Source organism: Asterias rubens, chromosome 5 (assembly GCF_902459465.1).
Source record: "Asterias rubens chromosome 5, eAstRub1.3, whole genome shotgun sequence".
Taxonomy (NCBI): Eukaryota; Metazoa; Echinodermata; class Asteroidea; order Forcipulatida; family Asteriidae; genus Asterias; species Asterias rubens.
Genome location: NC_047066.1, coordinates 235,733 through 258,211, shown reverse-complemented (window position 1 = coordinate 258,211; position 22,479 = coordinate 235,733). Strand labels below are relative to the sequence as shown.

Here is a 22,479-nt window from a genome sequence, read left to right as displayed (position 1 = left end):
TATTTGCCTTGTTTTACATGTATAAAATTCAATTTTACTACTTTGTGTTCAACATTATTTTGACAATGCTGTGAATTTGATGATACTGAGTATGGTAGGGCAAAAAGGAGAAAAAGTTTGTCTCTGAGTCCAAGGCACGTACAGGTAGAAACGTGGCATTTTAATGCGTTTGTTTTTGAGCTTTTTGAAAGAGTTTTTTACTTCTTAATAAAATCACCACGAAAAAAAAGTTGGGCTAAAAGTGCTTTGGGTTTTAAGCTAAAGGAAGCAGAGACAAACTGCTTTACTTTTTTTGCCTAACATGTTTCTTAATGAGCAAATTGTATTTTGTAATGATTAAAATACACTGAGTGAACATGAATCTTTGTCTTAAAGTGTAGTCTACAGATTGTTTGCGCGTCCTCGTCCATGTACGCGATCATTGGTTTGTCCGCGACCTCTTCTTTGTCCACGTCCTCTGCCGCGTCCTCGTTTAGGTGGTGGAGGAGCAATTTCTTCAGTGTCGCTTGACTCCGCATCACTGCTGACTGGGGCAGGGCCAGGATCTGGACACACAATATCCTGTTTTTCGTCTGCAACAAATTCGCGAATTTCATTGAAGAGGTATCGTTGACGTTTGTGTTCTAAACCTTTTGGTTGGATAACCTGTGGCATAGCATTCCGATCGATTGCATCAACAGCGAGAAGGTGCTGGAATGTGTTCTCAGTATCAGAATATTTGCTGACAGTTACTCCAGATGATTCACTGTCAAAGTGAAAATGATGATAGCTCTTGATATCTTTCACTTTAGTGAAGAACTGGGCAAAAAATGTGGCCCAGTTGTAGGCTTGTACAATCACTGTACCGTCTTCTATTCCATTCAGCTGCGGCACATCAATTCCTGCAGGGCTAGAGTCGGTGACACTTGCCACGATGTCATTCAGGCAGTCTACTTTGGTTGCTCTGAAGTTCCGTTTAAAAAGGCCGAAGCACCAATCGCATGAAAACTAGGTATGACCGGAAAGTAGGAAGCTCATATCGATTGATTCATGGCGGCCGGTCAATACACGCCACATCATGTACCACATGACGTACGAGTTCTTGTTCTGCCCACTGCAATTGTCAGCATGGAGATGCATGTGACTTTCTCCAAGCCTGTAATTCTCCAAGTAGTAGTGAAGCAAACTAATGACACAATTTCCACCTTTGCCAGTCTGCACGCATTCATCAATGAGGAATGTAACCTGTTTAGGCAAAACCTCACAGGCAACACCGAACACTGCACATTTACGTGGCGTCTTAAAAAACACTGGTCCTGGTTGGCGAGGGTTGTATGGATAATGTACTTGTTGCGCAAAATCCATGCTGTAGTGCACTGTCCCATCGTAACTACACGGGTCATGTTGACCGAGTCCCAAGTGTTCGGGTAATGTTCGCCCGACTTCTTCGCATACCGTCCTGTAGAATTGTCGCTCCGTAGCAGCTTGTTGTAAATGATCCGAAGCCTGTTGGTACAGCAGCATTTTCTCCTGCTCTGGAAGGTTTGCCGAGACAGACACCCTCTGTTGGTATTTCTGGCACAACCAACAGAGATCTGTCGCGGGTCGCATTGTCACAACAAAGGGGGTCACCTCACGCCAGATTCTCCGGAATGTAACAAGGGCCACTTTGCGATGATCAGTAGACGTTATTGCACGTGCATATTCATCGTAAACCTTCCGTTTACTGAAGTTTTAAATCAGTTCTCCAGTAACCTGGTACTCTACCGGGCAAATGCATTCCATGCGTTTCTGCGTAGTTCATAATAAAATGGGCAGCGTATAGATATTATCTTTCGCTTTCAAGGCATGCTTTGGTTGGCGTTTGGTATTTCCATGTCGTCTGGGAGTAACACCGTGTTCCTTATAATGCTTAATCAAGTTATTCAATCGTTCTTGACCAATCGTGTGCATATGTTTGAAAGTGTCTCTACATATTCTTGATCCTTGGTGGTAGAAGTCAGTACGCTGGGTCTTGCGTTCCTTCGGTTCTGTTTGTTTTGCCCGTTGTGTTAACGCCGATTAAGTGAATTCCACATGCAAGCTTTGCTAAGATGGTAATGTCCAATTCCGTGCGGTCCATCTCAAGGCAGTTGTCTATGATGAACTGAAGGTCCCCGGGTTCAAACATGGATGAACATGGTGCTCCAGCAAAATGCTTGCAACTACATTGAAATGGTTCATCACCATGGCCAGGGTCCGGGTCTGGCAGGGGTGGGAGGATGTCAGCAACATTTTCTATGACGTCCTGCTCATCATTACCTGAAATGCAAAAGAAGACAACAACAAAATTAAAATGGAGAATGAGAAGATTTTAAATTATTTTAGAGAAAAAAAAGAGAAAAAAAAATGAAAATAATGGCAATATCCCCAAATAGGTCTCCTTTTTGGAAAAAACATAGGCCCTAATTAGGCAGCAATTATTTTACCGCTGCTTAACTTGTAAATTATACCAGACATTAAGTAGTTAGCCTGTTTTTTATTCTTTTTCGATGACAATTTTTGAGGACCAAACAAAATAAAATTGGCAATGCCGTGTTACAGGCCATGGACAGAACAAACATGGAAGTATTTCACAGCTTATTCCGTGTGTGGGTGTATCCACTTCGCATGTGCGGGGCATGCAGAGAACCAATAGTGCCATAAAATTAAAATAGCAATAGATGCCATAGGCCTAACACTCAGTCACAATAACATTATACAAAATAAATAAACAAATAAATAACACAGAACAAAATAAAGCCTCAAACCTGCATTGTTTTCTAATTGGGGTTCAATCTCAGGGCCGATGTTGTTTACACCAAGATCAGGCATTTCTGGTTCGTTGTCGTCATCGCGATGACCTACATTGGATGTGCTACTATGCCCATGATCGCCATGACTAGGCCTACAACAAGTAGTACTTGGTATTGTTGGTTCGTCTGAATCGTCACTGTCACTGTCGGAATCAATTCCATCTCTTGATGTAAAGTAATCTTGTATTACTCCTCTCATGGCATCAGTATCGGCAGTTTGAAGTATATTTAAGGCTCGCAATTCATTCAATGCAAGTCGAACTTCACCACTTTTTTCAGCATCGCGTTGCGTGCTGGGCGCGGCCATCTTGGATCAGCTGTTCGCCGATGACTTTTTCGATGGTGGACAATCTAGTTACTCGTTTATTTAACAAGATTTAGTTTGTTACTGAGAATAATAGTGCGAAAACACGGAACAAAAATGTTCTTTAGGCCATTAAATATAACCTATAAGCGTCCAGAATGCCGGTGAATAATAAAAAGCGGAAAATAATTATGTTGAACTGGAACAAGATTTGGCGAAAATAAAAAATTGACTCGGGAGAGAATTTTAGATGCGCAGTAATATCTAATTGGGCGACTCACCATGCGCATTAACACTATCAGACTCCTGCGAAACTAAGCTTTATTTTGAACTCAACTTAGAAAAAACTTGAAAAAAAACAACAATTACAACGACAAACATGCTCATGAAAATCATTTATTTCACATAAATGTATAGTAAAACTTACCAAAAATACTTTAAGAGGATGAAATAAATATATCAAGGAATCAAATAAAATGACAAACGTGTTTGTCAAAAAAATCGACCTAGGAACTATTTTTTGGCTTTTATGGGACTTGCAACCTTGCGACATCCGACGGGTTTTCACAGATCGCATCACAAATGTGACAGATTTGTTATTTTACGCATATGTTGAGATACACCAAGTGAGAATACTGCGCTTTGACAATTACCAGAGGTGTCAAGTGCCTTTAAATACTTAATGTTATTTGTGTATAAACCTACCCCAGTCTGCATGGGTGTTGGGCGTGGCTTGGAAAGAAGACTTGGATGAAGGTAGCCGCTATTATCATTATCATCGTCATCATCGTCATCATCCTCATCATCATCTTCATCATTACTGTTTCTTCGTACCCTGTTTTTTCCACCTGTTAATTAAAGAAAAAGGAATCGTAATTACACATCTCTCTCAATGAGATATTGTGGCTAATTGGTTGATGATAAAAGAGGCATCAAGTCTTAGAGCAACTGGTCCACTGTCAGCCTTTGTTAATCTTGGCATTCTTAACTGAAAGCAGTACAAGGTGACTGAATAAACAAGATTCACTTTCCCTCTAGCTTTCCTTTCTCTTTGGCGTCTACAACACATTTTTAGTATTTTAGAGCATTTGAAAGATTTGAATGAGCAGTCACTTTTGGAGCCCGATTGGCAGGATTTTTCAGGGCTTTCCTTCCAGGGCTTGCACACTTCAAAGGCCTTGTAGGCATAGTTAAAAGTGTTTTGAAAGATCTAACGATTTCCAAACTAACTATGCCATCAATAATAACTTACCCTTATTCTTATGGTTTTCTTCTTCTTCAGGTAGCGGCTTATATTTGCCTGATTTGATACATTTAAGAAGATGTTTATAGTAAGGGTTGAGGTAGTGGTCAAACTGTAAGAAGGCAAACTGGGGATTGTTGGCCTGTTTTGTCTTGAGTATGATTTCCATCTGTAAGCCCTGACCAACGATGAACATAGCCGTCTTCTCCATGAATTTATGTGTCTTTCTTGTTCCAGGCTAGAGTAGAAATCAAATATTAGGAATAGATTATAAGGCTAAATAAAGTCGGAAATACAATCAAGGGTACTTCAAACACAACAATAACAACTACTGGGTTTTTTTGTTAATGGAGGATGAAGTTTCATAAGCCACATAGCTGATGATAAAAGGATTTCAAATCCATGTATGTACATTGTCACAAATAGTTAACAACTTTAGTAGATGGTCTCAGCTTCATTTGTTCTTGCATAGAACAAAGAAGAAGTTTGACAAACTGTGGACTTCTTTTTTTTTGCAGCTACAACACATTTCAAGTAGTATTTTAGAGGCTGACAGAGATTTGTAAAAAAACTTTAAACAGAATACGAGTATCTCAAAAGGTTATTGACAGCAGATACTAAAGGATCAATATTAAAGCGATTCATATGATCTGGTCTTGTCAATCAAGTTCAATATGACTACATTGTACCCTCTTACACCATCCTTAACCACCACATCACCCTATGACATTGAGCACTCAATACAAACACACACCTTGCACACCCAGTCCCATACACACCACACGCATGGAGGAAAGCATGACAAGTTACTATCTCAACATAGTAGCCATCAAGTAGGTATTTACAAAACCCTCTACTTATCTTAGTAACCAAACTCTGTATCAAAAGAGATCGTTTGGATACAATATAATGGAATATTGCATTTTAGAAATGATAACAATGTAGATGTTATGGAGAGGTTTGACCCAATCCATATTACAACACATTGATTATGAATGATATGTGTCAATCTATGCAAGCTGCCCCAATTGCATTATTTCCAGTACAGTGACTTGCTTTGTCAAAATGCATGCAATGGCGCTTTAAATTTAGAAATCCAGTACTGTTGTGACAATTGGTTCAGGGCAATTTTTGTTTAACAACCTCTACATCAGTAAACCTTGTGCTGAACACATTCTTCTGAGGAAAAGTTTATACTTTTCACTCATTTGACCACAAATAGTTTTTGATATTTATCTACCTACTAGGATGTGCTCATATTGAATTCAATTGAGTTTGCCAGATTTAGCATCTTGGTAAAAGCCAAAATTAATATAACTTTTTATTCCTGACAAATACAGAATCCTAGACTAGTTTTTGACCGTACAGTGTTAATTTTATTCCTTGCAATGTAGTTGGTTGATGTTACTTCCTTCCTTCAATACAAACGTACAGGGAACCCTTCAATAGTAGACCAGATGCATTGATGTCATCAATCAGCCATCTTAGAGGTAAACCAATAAGCAATTTTGGGTAAGCGACTAGACCAACTAGACTAGACCAGACACTGTGACTAAGCTCTCGAGTTGACCATGGTCGACCATGCTCCAGTGCCATGGTTTGATATAGTCAATCTCCCTGTGCTCTATGGTTTCTGGTTAGTCTAGTAGATCTAGGCAAGTCTAGTAGATCTAGGCAAGTCTAGTAGATCTAGGCAAGTCTAGTAGATCTAGGCAAGTCTAGTAGATCTAGGCAAGTCTAGTATATCTAGGCAAGTCTAGTAGATCTAGGCAAGTCTAGTAGATCTAGGCAAGTCTAGTAGATCTAGGCAAGTCTAGTAGATCTAGGCAAGTCTAGTAGATCTAGGCAAGTCTAGTAGATCTAGGCAAGTCTAGTAGATCTAGGCAAGTCTAGTAGATCTAGGCAAGTCTAGTAGCCACCTGAACTTGCTCAATGATGAAACAATAGAATGCACTAGTGTGTACGTGCAGAGCCCAGGATTGGCCAATGAACAACCTCCCTTCGCCTCTAGATGAGGGCGCTCTACTCAAATGATGTCAAGTGCCTTAGGGCTATAAACAAATCTTACCATCTGAACTCCTACAGGGATGTTCAATTCTTCAGGAGCTATAAATGGCTCTTCCAGTTCTGGGGACTCGCATCTGGGCGGAGTCTTGGCAAATTGCTCTGGGTTGGATAATCATACAAAAGAAATTTACATAAATTAACATACTATAGATAGTTATGTCATAAGTTTTTATAAAATTCCATAAACTGACCAACCAAGTACCTTTTATTTAAAGAGATCCGAATGGTAATTATTATGTAGTGCTAGTAGATAGAAAATAGAGCTAGTTTATTAAACTGGAGACTTATTTGGTTTCTTAATTGGTTTGATTCTATCAAGACCGAGCATAAAATAATGATAATAATAATAATAATGAAGACATTTGTAAAGCGCCTTAAGCAAAAAGCCTCTAAGCACATACAGAGAACAACAAAATTATACAATGAGAGAACGATACAATGACAAATAAGCAGATTACAAATAAGCAGCTGGAAACAAAAAAGAGTTTTGAAGACGAATGTTACACAATTAATATTTTTAAATGGTTGTGATAGATGATAGTGAAATCATTTTCAAGGGATTCTCTTAAACAACTAGCACTTAGCAGTCATTGGACCAGTAGGCCTCAAGATACTGGTAAACAGGGAAGAGAAGTAGTGAATAAATTATTTTAGATGTAAGAGGGAAACCCTAATAGGAAAAAACTGATGCAGTCAGGTAGGGACTGAAAACCCAACTCACATGGCTCCAATCTAAGAATTAAACCAAGGAACAGGAGAGAAGCAGTCCAAAACTTGCAAATATTAATATATACCTGACAATGCATTGATTGCATGCTGTATAGAATTGGATTTTGGTTATTATAAATACATAAATAAATAAATTAATAAATAAATAAATACAGATACTTTTTCAACAGACATAGAAGATGACAGTGACTACAAAAAACAAACCACAACTTAATTGATATAAATAATCTGTATTGACATGAAAATGGTTTTGAGTGCTCTGCACATTGAAATGGTAGGTAGTTTGATTAAATTAGCCCAAGTTTCTTAAACATGTACATGTACAAGAAATGCATGAAGAGTGTTCCACTTCAAAAAGGATTCCAAAGTTCTGTTACCATACATGAACATGTACAAGAAATGTATGAAGAGTGTTCCACTTCAAAAAGGATTCCAAAGTTCTGTTACCATACATGTACATGTACAAGAAATGTATGAAGAGTGTTCCACTTCAAAAAGGATTCCAAAGTTCTGTTACCATACATGTACATGTACAAGAAATGTATGAAGAGTGTTCCACTTCAAAAAGGATTCCAAAGTTCTGTTACCATACACGCACATGCAAAGAGCAAGGAGCTATATAAGTAAACATGTCCAATGTACTCTCATTGTAAAACAACCTTCATCTCTGGTGTCAACCAAGGAAATGAAGGCCTTATCATTGCTCTTTTTTATCTTAAAACCTTCACCATTCATAGCAGTTAGCACTATACCAAGTAGGTAGAAAGCAACTGCTGTTCACTACAAAGTGCTGGTGGTTTTGGTGGTTTCTTATGTCAACAATAACAAACCACAAGGTTATTAACAACAGAGTCAAACTTGACAGCTTTTAAAACCCCACCTCTTGACCTTGTTATGACCACTGCCTCAATGTTATGACAATAGTTAGGAATGGTTTATAAACTGACAATGGTTAGGAATGGTTAATAAACTTAAAGGGTGCGTTTACATGGAGATTCCCACCTCCATGGTTTACCTGTAGTTACATATTCAATGGGTTAACATTTGCCTTTGGGACTTTCTATTTATTGATAACAAAAATGACAAAAACATGTAATCAAATATAACTGTACTACATTGAACTTTAATCTGATTTTTTGTTTAAAATTGGGATTACAGAATGTCTGACTTCAGTTCGCAGTACTTATTTGTAATTATGTAAATACCACTTTACTGAGTCTGTAAAACATCACACACAAAGAAGCCCTGCTTCTCACGGTGTGATCCTCTATTGTATCGTAGGAGGTCCTGTTTTCGAGGTGTCCCTAAAATCGTGGCAAATCTTTTACCTCTCTGTGCGCGATGTAAACAGTCCGTAGATAGATATTGTGTGGTTTTATTTGCCAAGCAAAGAGTCTCCTCTCCCTTGACCAAAACTTAGGAACATGTAAGGCTTCACTGGTTATTTGCTCTCGTAAATGCAAAAAGTTTGGTATTTTAGGCATTTCTACAAGGTACAAAAATATGTCATAATGTTGAGGCCATATAAAAATATTTGCCCACCGAAAACGTTTCATCAAACACTATTTCAATTCACAATTCACGATGATCAAATCATGTGACTGAATATTTTGCTGAGCATTCTGGAAAAAAAATACAGAGGCTTAAAGAAGCCATGTGCCTTATATCATTTTCTAATATTTTTGGAGATTTTTATTTTGTAACCCTCATATCAATACTATTATTAATATTAAAATTTAAACATCAGCTTGTTGATTCAATTATCACTGTTTATTTATACGCTTTATTATAAATATTAAGAAAAAAAATATAAAAAAAAATAAATAAAAATCAGTTTTTTTTTTTTAAACAAGTTTCCATGGTAATTTAAAAAATTTATTATAAAAAAATATTTGGAATAAAATGAAGGCAACTGCTGGCTATACAGTCATACATAGAGTCTCAAAGAACACTAGTAGTCACTGCAGATGTTTCTTCCATGTATGGCTTCACCGGGAAACCATACTTTCTCGTTTGCCGTGAAAACTGGAAAAACTCAAAACAAATGGGGCCAGTTGAAGTCATCGAAGATCGGTGTGTGGTTTGAACATTTCAATGTTCATCAAGTTTTAATACATGTTTGCATACTTAATATTAACAAATGAAGATAATTAGGGCATCGGTTGATATATGGCATCGTTATTTTTTTTCAAATTCAAAGAAAAAGGCATAATAGCGTGAAAACTGGTAAGCAGAGGATATAAATCATGTTTTGCAACTTGGATTTAAAGTTGTGAAAGCAGCTATTTGGTGGTTAACTGTCTGTGGGACACTCCAGACCAGAAATTGGTTTATTTTGGAAACCCTGAAGTTGTTTAAAAAGGAAATAGATTTGTAACCAAAAAACATTTGGAGAGCGAAAATCCCCCAGAAATCAGACTTTTTTGTTGAAAAAAATAATATGCCATAATGATTGATACAGGGGGAGGTTACAGGCATGATGCATAACTAGCTAGGAATACATGTAATTTGCAGCCCCATAGCTTCTTGGTACTTTAACAAAAGGTGCATAACTAGCTAGGAATAATTTGCAGCCCCATAGCTTCTTAGTACTTTAACAAAAGGTGCATAACTAGCTAGGAATAATTTGTAGCCCCATAGCTTCTTGGTACTTTAACAAAAGGTGCATAACTAGCTAGGAATAATTTGCAGCCCCATAGCTTCTTGGTACTTTAACAAAAGGTGCATAACTAGCTAGGAATACATGTAATTTGCAGCCCCATAGCTTCTTAGTACTTTAACAAAAGGTGCATAACTAGCTAGGAATACATGTAATTTGCAGCCCCATAGCTTCTTGGTACTTTAACAAAAGGTGCATAACTAGCTAGGAATACATGTAATTTGCAGCCCCATAGCTTCTTGGTACTTTAACAAAAGGTGTATATATTCAGCCTTTCAGAAATGTTCTTCCAAAAAGTAACCCAATAACATTGAAATAAGAGCAAACAAAATAGGTCAACACAAAATGATAATTTAGGGCCCTTTTACTGTTTACTATCATACCTTTAACTGTTATAAAGAGATTGTATTCATAATGTAGACAACTACAGTTCAGCTCAGGGTCATGGGAATTAAAGACTTTTCAAGAACAGGGTTAAGAAACTCAGAAGCTCTTTTCAATAAGACCAATCGCTACATGATTGTTTATCAATACCTCGATATTGAAATGTCACATATGGACAAGTAATATAGTTCCATCGGTTAACCCTACTATAGGTAAAGGCTGAATGTGAATTACTGGCAATCATTACATCAACAAACATACAATCTGAAATCTGAATCCATTCAGACACTAACACAGAGGCCTGAATGTCAAACAACAAAATCTCAACTTGTCTATGTCTTCTCAATTTTGGGTGGCTAAGTAAATGATAATTTGAGATGTTTAACCATGATTTGCAAGTTGTTAAGCCTTAAATTGCTTGTTTTTTAAACTTCTATTTTTTCTCCTCCAATGCATCTTAAGTTTCCTTTTTCCCTGTCAACTATGTACATTGAACATTCAGGCCAAACATTTCAGACGAGTTGATAATTGACATAATGTATGATGACATTTTAAGGTTGAATGATTTGGGTATATTAGTTGGTATAAGATAAGAATATAGAATCAACTGTTGCAAACTGCTAACAAACCAAAAGGACCTAGCTATGGTATCAATTAAAAAAGTTGATGGCCAGACGATCGACCATAGAATAGTCTTTCTCAAAGATTAAAGAACAACATTCTAAGAGATTTAACATGCCAGCCACACTTACATAAAAATCCCCCCTTTGAAAGAAAATGTGGACCTTCATTTCACCAAGATAAGAATGTGCACCCTCAACAAATCTTCTATGACTATTAGCAAATAAGAAATTAAAAGGGGTTGTTATGTTTGAAGGATAGAAGGCTGGGCCTCAAGGGAACTGAAATAAAACTAAGACCATCTTTGTAGGAAATAGAGACATTTGACATTCTCCTAGGGTATCTATTGTACATTGAGTCAATACCAGCTGATATATGACGTCCACACTACGCACTGGATATCAATACATGCATTCTCAATGCTGCTTTGGTGCAATATTGATTATCTTTAGTGTGTTTTGATGAGCTTAACATTTCATCTTCAGCATCTTAACTCTGTGCATCCAACATTTGTTCTTCTCACAACTGTGGAGATCCTTGACGGGATTATAAATTATTTGAAATCATTTCAATGAAAGCGTGTTTTGATTTTATTGCTATTTTATTAACTTTTATTTGATTACCTTTATTTAATTTTGGAAGTAAATACCAAAGTAATCTGATTTACTTTCCAGTTCCTGTCATTATTAAATGTCTGTTGTTTGTTCTTGATGTTTTTTTATGTTTTACTCAACCGAGACATACACAGGAAATACACACTGAGGTATCAAACGGAAACACATGGAATTAGAAAACATGAAGTAAATTAAACTTTTATGCATCATACAAAGACCAAATTAAAGACAAAATGAACTGTCCAACAGTGACTACTGTGCGATGTGCCTCTGTTCAACACTCGTCTGATATGAGACTAGGGTCAGGTGGTTTTCTCTCGTCAGCTTCTACATAGGAACTGACTGAACATGAACAACAAGCACATGAGCATGATACGTGAATATCAGACAGTCGGATGACTAACTGTTGAAAAGATTGCATCCTCTCTTAGGCATCTAGAGAAAAGGGTCATTGATCATTCCTAGAATATTCAATCACCTCACCCTGGCACATTACATCCTTTTTGAAAAGGGCACTTCTATTGGGATATTACAATGTCTAGGCAAAAGGTTTAAATTAAGGGGTAACTACATACATGAATGTACAAACATCTTTGCATTTGGGCCAACTTTTATGCTGCCTGCAGCAATTCCCTGATTAACATACCACATACATTAAAATGCATGCCTGATACTTCATGGAGGCAACAAAGGTGATTGCCATTATGCCCCTGGTAATTCCATTGTTGCCCTTGAAATGCTACAGTAGAAATTTACAGCTTCCTCATACATGTAGGGTGCCCTTTGTCCAAAAGAGAAAATGCCTTGGTGCCCTTTCCCTTTCAAAAGTGAAGCATACACGTACAGGCCTGAGAATGTATGCTCCTCGTTTCTGCACAACATGAAGGTACCTTGGAATACTATAGTACAAACAAACATACACTTATATACTCTTGATACTATTGGTAATTGTCAAAGACTAGCCTTCACAGTTAGTGTATCTCAACATATGCATAAAATAACAAACCTGTGAAAGTTTGAGCTCAATCGGTCATCGAAGTTGCGAGATAATTATGAAAGAAAAAACACCCTTGTCACACGAAGTTGTGTGCTTTCAGTGCTTGATTTCGAGACCTCAAATTCTAAACTTGAGGTCTTGAAATCAAATTTGTGGAAAATCACTTCTTTCTCGAAAACTACGTTACTTCAGAGGGAGCTGTTTCTCACAATGTGTTCTACTATCAACCTCTCCCCATTACTTGTTTCCAAGCAAGGTTTTATGCTAATAAATATTTTGAGTGATTACCAATAGTGTCCACTGCCTTTAAACCGAGCAAGACACCCCTTTATAAAAAAACCTGAAGTTTCTGATCTCACAGCACCAGGCCTCCAATAACAGAAATTTGACTTTGATGGTAAGAAGCAGGTTGAACCCATTCAGGCAATGTCCAGCTGCTGTTACTGATGAAATAATGGAGTACTGGGACTACACTTAGGTAACTCTGCTGGAGGTCTTTCAATGGTTGGTTGATAATGCCTACTGGACTTGCAGAGAGGTCATAAAGGTCAGTTCTGGATTGTCATGCCTTGGAATTGCCACCAAACTTAATAACTCTAGAGAATTGTTGATTTTCTATTTCAAATCTTTGTTCTCATGAGTAAACTGGCCATGCAATTCTAAGACTGAGAAAACCAAAACCATATTGTGTACTACCAAACAACAAATTTCCCCCCAAATTCTCTTGAATACTTATTTGAATATTAAACCTACATACATGTACAGTGCACCTCGTGCGCACATGGAATATTTATATGAACCTGGATTCCTTTTGGTGAAATAAAAAGCAACAGACACTTTTAATATGCACCAGACTGTCATCAATTAGCTGCTATCAATGATTCGGATTCCCTTGAAGATCTCATTGCAAAGATTCTTAAAACACAACAGACCTACATTTCCATTTAAATTGCTTAATGAATACTATACTCTGTGAATAATCAAAGGGGAGTCAATTGGGTTAATAAGCTTGTGAGACTCTAATATTAAACAGAGAGAGCGGGAGAGAAAGTCCCATATCGGGATCTTATTGATGTAGTTGGAGCATACAGAGCAAGGGCCTTGGAGGGAAGGGGAGGCTGATTTGTGGACATGGTACAGTTATGGTGATTGAAAAAATAAAGGTTGGCCACTAAGAAATAAAGCTGTTTTTCTGGATAAGGACTGTGAATTGACTGGCAAGTCTTGTCCATATTTAGATGTTTGGGATTGTGAAAATGTCAGATTTTGTTACGTTTATTAAACAATATTGTTTTCTGTATTAAGCAGTTAAATGCAAATGGGAGTCTTGGAATCTAAAATAAACAATGGATGGAACTTTAGTCTTTGACAACATTTTTTGTCCTATTCATGAACAGGGTAAGAATTGTCTCCTTTGACTTTTAGATACTACATGTATGCAATATTCAATACTTAGTGATAAGGGAGTTTGTTTGTATGTTTGTTTGTTTGTTTGTTTGTTTGTTTGTGTGTTTATTTGTTTGTTTGTTTGTTTGTTTGTTTGTTTGTTTGTTGTTTTAAAAAAAAACTCTCTACAAATCGGACTAATGGAACAATTAAAGAGATCTGCTATGCAGAAATTATTGTGTGAAGGAATTTGTAGACAAAGAAATTTCTTGCAGGGAACCACTCACAATGAAAGATATGCAGTGTGGTGTTCATATTTAAGCTGTTAAGTTACCCTGCTATAAATCCTTTAGGTCTGAACATGGCCCCAGGACCCTGGTCTTGGCCTTGAATAAATCCCTCTATGAATTCAATCCACTAAATAAGCATTAAGTCCCTGGACTCGGCTCAGCTTATTATCATAGTAAGTATTGCCTGAACTAAGACTTCAGGTTCAGTGCATAATAACCTGGGGGACAACACAAAAAGGGCAAAACAGCGGCATCTGGGAGGGTTGGATTTAATAAGAGACTTCAGGACCATTCTAGATAGATTCAGAGGTAATTTTCTTCCCTCACAGAGCACGAATATGTGCACTGAACACATCGTTACTTACAAATAAATAACTTCAACACATTTGTAAAATTACCGGCTCGGTGGTTAGTCACCTTCAAATGTGCTGTTTTTGTTATCATGAAGGATTTTTATGGCTGTTTTTAACATCATAAAGGCCAATAATAATTGCATAAATTTAGAGCAATAATCAAATTTGTTTATTTAAATGTTAGTTAAATTTATAATCACCATTGATTTCTCTGATTCATCAGAAAGTTCTTTAAATCTAACATGAAGTACTATTATGCAGCTATTGCTCCATGTTACAAACAATTGCCTTGCATATTTCATAGTTTGTTCAAACAGTAACAAACATAAATATTGTCTTATGAAAGCAAATAAATTTGTCATCCTCATAAATTTGACCAGGTGGATGAATAGCATTAAGAGGGAAATCAGTCAGAATAGCAAGGATAGTTTGATTCTCGAGATCCATAGTTTGTGATTTGTAGTAACCTGGTATAATTCTACTTTTCTAGGGGTCAAACATGATTCCAATCCAAACTAGTGAGTCATACACTCAAGGTACATTTTCAATAAACCAAATTTGCATTAATTAAGCCACTATTTAAACTGGATGAATTTCCCAGTGGAAGTTCCTGACAGAGAGATTGATTGACCTTTTTACACTTGAATTGTAAACCCTATCAAACTCCGGGGAAATAACAGTCCTGGTTTGGATTGGGAGATGAGTGATTGAAGCCCAGTAGAGTATATCAAGTGTTTGTTTTTCCTAGAAATATTGCATCAACTGTGAACTGAATATGGGATGGCAGTAGTGTTATCGGCAGTGTATACTTTTGGTCAATGTCAAAGACCAATATCTTCACTTGGTGCATCGCACTTTATGCATAAGATAAAAACTTGTGAAAGCTTGAGCTCAATTTGTCATCAAAGAAAATAAAAGGAAAAACAAACAAAAACAAATCACCCCCTCTGTTGAATAGAGTTGTGTATTTTCAGAGCCTGAGAAAGGCTTCATCTCTCTCAAATATTTGGGGATAAAAAGTTAACTAAGTTACTTCAAAGGGGATCGTTTCTAACAATGTTTTATGGAAATAAACTGTGTGAAGCCTGGTTCATACTTCCTGCAAATGCGATTTGAACTTTGACATCATAGATTCGCAAAGAATAATTTGCAGCAGTTGATCTGTGTTCAACTCTTGCGAAACGTACACTGTGAAAACAGCCCTGTGGCATCAAAAAAGTATGCTTCTCCTTCGCAGGAAGTATGAACCAGGCTTCTTGTTAACAAACCTTTGTAATTTTAAATTGTTGAGAATAAAGAAACAGAAACACTTCCTTTTGCCCACGCCCCTACAAGACCAACACTTTTTGTTTCCTTAATTGAGGGCAATTAATTGCTTATTTAATTGGCGTCTCATCCGCTGTTGGTTTGGTCAATAAATATATATAAATTGTGGAAATATGTTGACAATTTGAGCCTTACCAGATTCATCTTCTGTAGGTTTCATCGGATCATATTCATCATTTCCAGCTCCGTAAGAAAACGCTACTTCATTGTACATGTAGGAGCTGTCGGAAGAAGCGATTGCTATATTCAATCTCTTAACCTCTTCCTCTGAGATAAGAAAAACAAACAAGAACCAAGAGTCACCATCATTTATCAACACAATATTATTCTTATTAGTATAAATGTGGTTTGGGTGAGCAAGTTGGAATTCCTGCAGCACTCCTGTTTCAATAATGGTTAGATCACTATTGGAAGCAAAACCTACTAGGGTGGGACATCAAAATTGAATTGAATTAAATTAAAATAATTTCATAATAATAATAATAATAATAATAATAATAATAATAATAATAATAATTAATTCAAGATTTATATTGCGCGATTTCCACATAAGTTAGCATTTCCAAAACACAACTAGTATCATTGTAACTAATTATAATCAAGTTATGCGCTACTAAAAACACTGTTCAACTTGCTCTATGGGCTACTAATACATGCAACATAGTAAATAGTAATGTATTTTCATATTTCTTCATTTGTAGATGAGAATAAAAACAAAATAAAAATGTCTTTTAAAATTGTTGAGAGTGTGAATGTAACTTCATTTGACCATTCAACCAGGTTGCGATTGCTACCATTAATACAACGTATACACAAAATAGATGTTTAAAATGTGGGCTACTAAAACTTTCTTGGGAAAGTAAATTGTGAAGTTAAGTAGCCAAGTGGGATTTACAACAAGCTTGTGATGTATTTAAGGCAAGTTTCATTGAAAGGGTTATTGTTTCCTTAAATTAATATGTAACAATCTCATAATTGTTGACTTCATTGGTTGTATCTTTAAATCAAGACATTTCATAACTTAAGTAATTTCAGTCAACACAGACAACATGTGCAAATTTACAGCAATGCCCCGAGTCCATTGGAGTTATATCTTGACTTTTTATCAACCTCTGCAGCTAAAGGTTCAATCAAGGTCATGGAAGGAGATGGCTTAAGGCTATAGACTACTCTCTCCATGGTAGTCAGGCTTTGAAATCAAACACCAAAGACAAGAAACCTTCCCTAGAGTCACCTTGAAGGAGTCTAACTTCAGGTTTCTTTTCTGGGTGGGGTGCAGCTCTTGTTTCTGTTTTCTTAAACCTCAAGAGCACAGAACATAATATGCGCCTTAAGGAGATGCAACATTTTTTACTTACAACTTAAAAAAATGTAATTAAATATTCTAACTAAATAGAAATACTGTTATTAAATTTGACCAGTTCCAATAAAATGAGAGTAAATTCTCAGCTTGATTATTTGCAGCTAAGTTGTATCTGTAGTATGTAGGTCTATATGAATCGGGCCTGATACTTCATGAGGAGCACACGATGGCAACATAGGCGATTGCCTCCGTGCCCCCTTGGGATTGCCTTGGTGCCCTTAAAATGCTCAAGTAGAAATGTATAATTTCCTCATATGGTGCCCTTTACCAATGCCTTTTGTACCCTTGCTCTTTCAAAAACGAAGCATATAGGCTTGTGAATGATCTAATTATAAACTGAGCAGTTCTTCTGCTTCTCAATAGGTACTAGGTAGTGGGCAGGTAGTAAGCACACCAAGGATCAATTTGTGAAATTACTTGCTTTAAACAAATAGCAAGGACCATGCTTTAAACTTGTCAAAACAAATCAGTTTTGCTGCACAAGAATCCTCTGAATAATAAATGATTACACAAGAGTTTGTGCAAGAGAAAATGACAACTAAATAAATTGCATGATTGTATTTATGTAAGTACAATATCAGTACACAGATTATTCCCATTTGCTTTTTGACTACATTGTAAAAATATAATATACGTAACATAATGAAGAGCAAAAACAGAACGATAGCACACAGCCTTCAAATTGATAAAATTGACAATATTAGAAAAAGATGGCTGCAATGGAAGAAGAGTTAAACTAATTATTTCAAATTTGTTCATCCAGATATCAAATTACATTGGCCCATTGTTTTATAGAAAATCAGAACTAAGAAAAATTATCTTAATTTATGCACAGGACATCTAAAATCAAACTTCAGTTGAAAGCTACTAAACAATGATAATTTGGAGACAGTTGAAACTAGTTGGTGCTCACTTCGGATGTTTTATTTCAAACTTCACCCAAGCAGTATACTAATACCGGTACTAGTATTGTGCCAAATAAAGCAGAAGAAATGGAGATCCACTCACACCTAACGAGTCAAAGGTGAAAGGCTTCAGTTTCTAACGAGGTGTGGGGTTCAGGAAGGAACCGAGTTCCAAGAAACATGGCTTAGAAAGGTTCCTGTAGTTAAATGGCTTTGGAGAGTTCCCTAGTACTGGAGAGCATTTTGGCAGTCTTAACCAAAAACTGTGTCGATCAATGGCCAGTGATTTACACACTCAACCAAAACCGTTACTGGTTATGACTGCCAAAGCGTACCCCTGGCTTAGGAGAGTTCTAGGTAAAACAGCTAGAGAAGGCTTCTGGCAAAGAAAGTGTCTTGAGTGTGTTATCTAAATCTGTCTTGAAGTTACATCTTTTTTGTTTCATTAAAGCAGAATTTTGCTTTAAAAAAAACTAGAATAAGTTACCTTTCCTTCGGCAGTTTTCTTCTTTTTACATGTTTGAGAACTTCATATTTTCACATGGTAATTACAACCGAGTATGAACTTTGAAACTGTCCAGCAGAATAAAAGTAGTATACAGAGTAGGAGATGAATAAGTATCTATCATCAGCGATCATTTCCTATTTCCTTTAAGGTGCTTATGGTGCAGTTGTTCTCTCTCGCCTCAGTGTCTACTACGACCGTCTCCTACAACAGTCTCCTACGCCTACACTAAGCAGAAAACATTACTACTGACAACGAGCCTAAAGCCCCTTGGTTCCCACATTGGGACTCTAAGAGATGCTAGTTTGCCTCTAGGCTTGTGTTTTTTCAATTCGGTGACCAACCAAAACCCATGGGCATCTACAACATTTACAGTCACTTTCCTGTGTGATGTGAAAATACAAACCAAACTTTGAATGTTGATTTCTTAAAAAAGATTTCCCTTGTAAAGGAAACTTATTTCCTGGTGCTGCTATTTATTTTAAAAAAATCAATCAAACTTAAATGTGAGATAAGTCTAAGTTACTATTTGTAATGATTCAATTTCTGAGGGTACAATTGTAGGTTGTTGATGTTAAAACTTAATTTTTTTATTCCTTTTTTAGATTCAAGGATTACTTCAAAAACACAATTTTTTTAATAAAACTATCAAAGTTGAATTGATGAAAGTACTATTTTACACTGATTAACATCTTGTTAAGTAAAGCGTATCAAATTAACAAAGACAAACTAACTCCACACAAATATAAGGCTTTGGTCATTATATGAAGTACAAGTCAACTTTCATGGAAACAGTAAGTAACTTCTGACATTTTACTTAAAGGGTACTATTCACTCAACCAGGCAAGGCAGACAGATGTGCTCAATATAGGACTACAGACATACTTTATTTATTATTCAACACCTCGGACAGCCAGACATCAAGTTCTAGGATCAAGGCCGCCTACAAAACATGCATCAAGGCTTGGTGTTCTAATCAGGGGTGGGTGTTCTAGACAGTTGGATCATGCCCTACTAAACATGCATCAAGGCTTGGTGTTCTAATCAGGGTTGGGTGTTCTAGACAGTTGGATCATGCCCTACTAAACATGCATCAAGGCTTGGTGTTCTAATCAGGGTTGGGTGTTCTAGACAGTTGGATCATGCCCTACTAAACATGCATCAAGGCTTGGTGTTCTAATCAGGGTTGGGTGTTCTAGACAGTTAGGAAATGTCAGACAGCTGGCCAGCCAGCAATGGTGGGTTACATCCACAGGATACGATCAACACAAGCACAGCAGGTTCTCACTCTGTCTCTAGAACATACTCTGTGAATCCCACAAACCAACAACTACACGTGGTGTATACTGGTCAAGGGTGTTTGATTAATGTAAAAATTTGACTTATCTCAAATACTAGGTATGCACACTTTAGGCGTGGAATGAGATGCATGCTGGTCTAGCTAGCGGTCAAACTTGATCATGCTGGTCTAGCTAGGGATCAAGTTTGATCGCTAGCTAGACAAGCATGCACCTCATTCAACAGTTAGCTCTTGCACAATGGGTATTGGGGGAAAAGGTCTATGAGTTTCAGTGTACTTGTATAAGACCTGCTGCCTCGTCTTTGTTTGGTCTTTAAAGTCACCTGGAAATAGATTATTTTTGGATTTTTTTTTCAAACATTAGAGTATATGTTTCTGAACAATAAAATAATTGTTTAAGTAATTGTTTTTAACGATTTTTGTACTATAAAAAAAAAACGTTGTGTGGGGGGTGACTCCGCCTACCCCTTTTGTGGCGTCAATCGAGGAAGACTTTGCCTCGATCGAACATCGAACACACGTACGTGCAAGTACATTTAAGTCCTAGTCGTAGAGTTTGTACGTTTCGAAAAAGATTTGTTCTTGCATTTTTCCGGCAATGTCAACCAATGTGTATTGCTGCTGGATGCAGCAAAACAACTAAAGATGGGGTCGGTTTGCAAGTCTTTTCCAGCGCTGTGCAGCAAACACTTCGAGCCGTCGTGCTTCGAGAATCCGGAATACACTACACATTTTGACATAAAGAGAAAAGTTTTTTTCTAAAACATGACGTCGTCCCAACAATTTTTCCAGCTAGTTGGAGCATTTGCCTAAAGTGAAAAAAATCAGGTATTGTTTCTACTTTGAGGGCATGTTTTTAGCTTGCGCCAAGTGTCACTATCTTGTGTTGGCACTGCATGCGGTTCATCGCGCCTCGATTGCGGCACGAACAGCGCACTCTCGGGTCTTATTTTCAAATTTGTAAATAACGTGGAAACCAATTTTTTTAAACCTTAGTTAATTGTTTATTCATATTCCACTTATCAAAACACATATCTTAGTGACAAAAGTTTTATTTTGACAAAAAAACCACTTCCAGGTGACTTTAAATACCAGAAAGCAAAGATTGTGGACATTGGTCTTTTACAAAATTTGCCCTGATCTACTGCTTGACTTTTAACCTCTGCCCAAATTGCTCTTTACAGTTTTAATTTACAAGATATATTTACAGGGTCATATTTATTAATGAATGTAATGTATAAAACTTTAGTTTGAAAACATCAAAACACCCTGGACTGATATAGTCGCTCAAGTATATAATTTTGTAGAATCACAGTTTATTGAAGTTCACATCTAAGCAATGATGAAGTTGTTGGCAAAGTGGAAGTGAGCCAGATGGTTTTTAGAATGATTTATGGATGGGATTAGAAGTAGTGATTAATGGTACACTTATTAAACACACCCAGGGATGTCTGTAAAGTACTCATTATTATAATCAGCCTATGGTTGCATATTAGGGTAAACACTGTTGGCATTGAACTATACTTCCCAATTTGGAAAGGGGAGCCACCATTTACATTGAAAAAGGGGTTACCAGCAACATTAATAGTACATGAACATTTACAGTGTCCTCTCCTCAAGAGAAATGTAGTAGGAGAACGTATCCTTAAAGAACCCTTTTCCAGGAATGTAGCTTAAAAAATGTAACTTTTAATCTGCATGAGTACATAGGTATTTGTATTAAGTAGAGTTAGGGACAAGTATGTGTAGCAAATAGAGAAATATTGAGAAATTTGAGAAATTTGAGAAATATTTCCAACTGATGAGTTATTTCTAACCTTTTCATTTAAAGGTTTTTCCCCATAGCCTTTTAGCCTGAGCCCCATTCACTAATAAATTACTTTTTACCCAACCTCACCACCCTTGATGTTGTCCTTTGTGTTTCCATATTCTTGCTTGTGGTCAAGCCAGCCCCTTCCCTTCACCCCCCCCCCATTTTTGTCCCCCTATTCATTGTTTACCCCCTGCTTTTTTATGTATGCTTTCTAACCCCATTCATGTATTTCCACTTCACTGCTTATGTTTCACTTAGTTACCTGTTCATGTTTGTTGTGTTGTCATTTAGCCTTCGAGAAAGACTCTGCTAGGGTCGAAACGTCAGGCCATTAACTATTTTTTGCATTTATACTCTCGGTCCATTTGGTTGGTAAGTTGTTTGCAACAGCTAATTCTATTTTCTTTTCATTTAAAGTAAAAAGCATTGCACTTTTGTTTGGTCTGTCTACAGGGAACCTTGAGCTCACTTTCTTTTGTTGTCTGGTTTATTCAAACATGAATGTAATCAACAAACAAAGCAAAGCATTGTCAAGTTGATTGCAATATGCCAGATGATGTAGAGTTGAGCATGGTTAGAGTTTGTTTTTGACTGTTCAAAGTCAGCCCAGTACAACATGTAGGCCTCCATGAACCCACCAGAAGGTAACTTGCCCTTTTCCAAGTGATAAACAAACGCCAGAAAAACAACTAAGTGACCTCCGTACCTGTCTGGTATTATTTAATTTCCTATGAGTTGCTGATTCCTCCCACACAAACGATATTTAAAAACAACATTATACGCTCTGCAGCAATTTGAATATTGTTT

At 36.8% G+C, this 22,479-nt stretch overlaps 1 protein-coding gene across 1 annotated transcript in view; it reads right to left on the bottom strand.

Annotated features, from left to right (window-relative positions):
* Positions 1 to 22,479, bottom strand: part of LOC117290019 (splicing factor, suppressor of white-apricot homolog) — a 65,113-nt gene that overhangs the window by 19,817 nt on the left and 22,817 nt on the right. Inside the window, exons 3-6 of the mRNA XM_033771243.1 lie at positions 15,922 to 16,053; positions 6,429 to 6,526; positions 4,370 to 4,598; positions 3,823 to 3,965 (exon numbers count right to left, since the gene is read on the bottom strand). Of these exons, the coding sequence (XP_033627134.1) occupies positions 3,823 to 3,965; positions 4,370 to 4,598; positions 6,429 to 6,526; positions 15,922 to 16,053 (602 nt within the window). The remainder of the gene's footprint in view (positions 1 to 3,822; positions 3,966 to 4,369; positions 4,599 to 6,428; positions 6,527 to 15,921; positions 16,054 to 22,479) is intronic.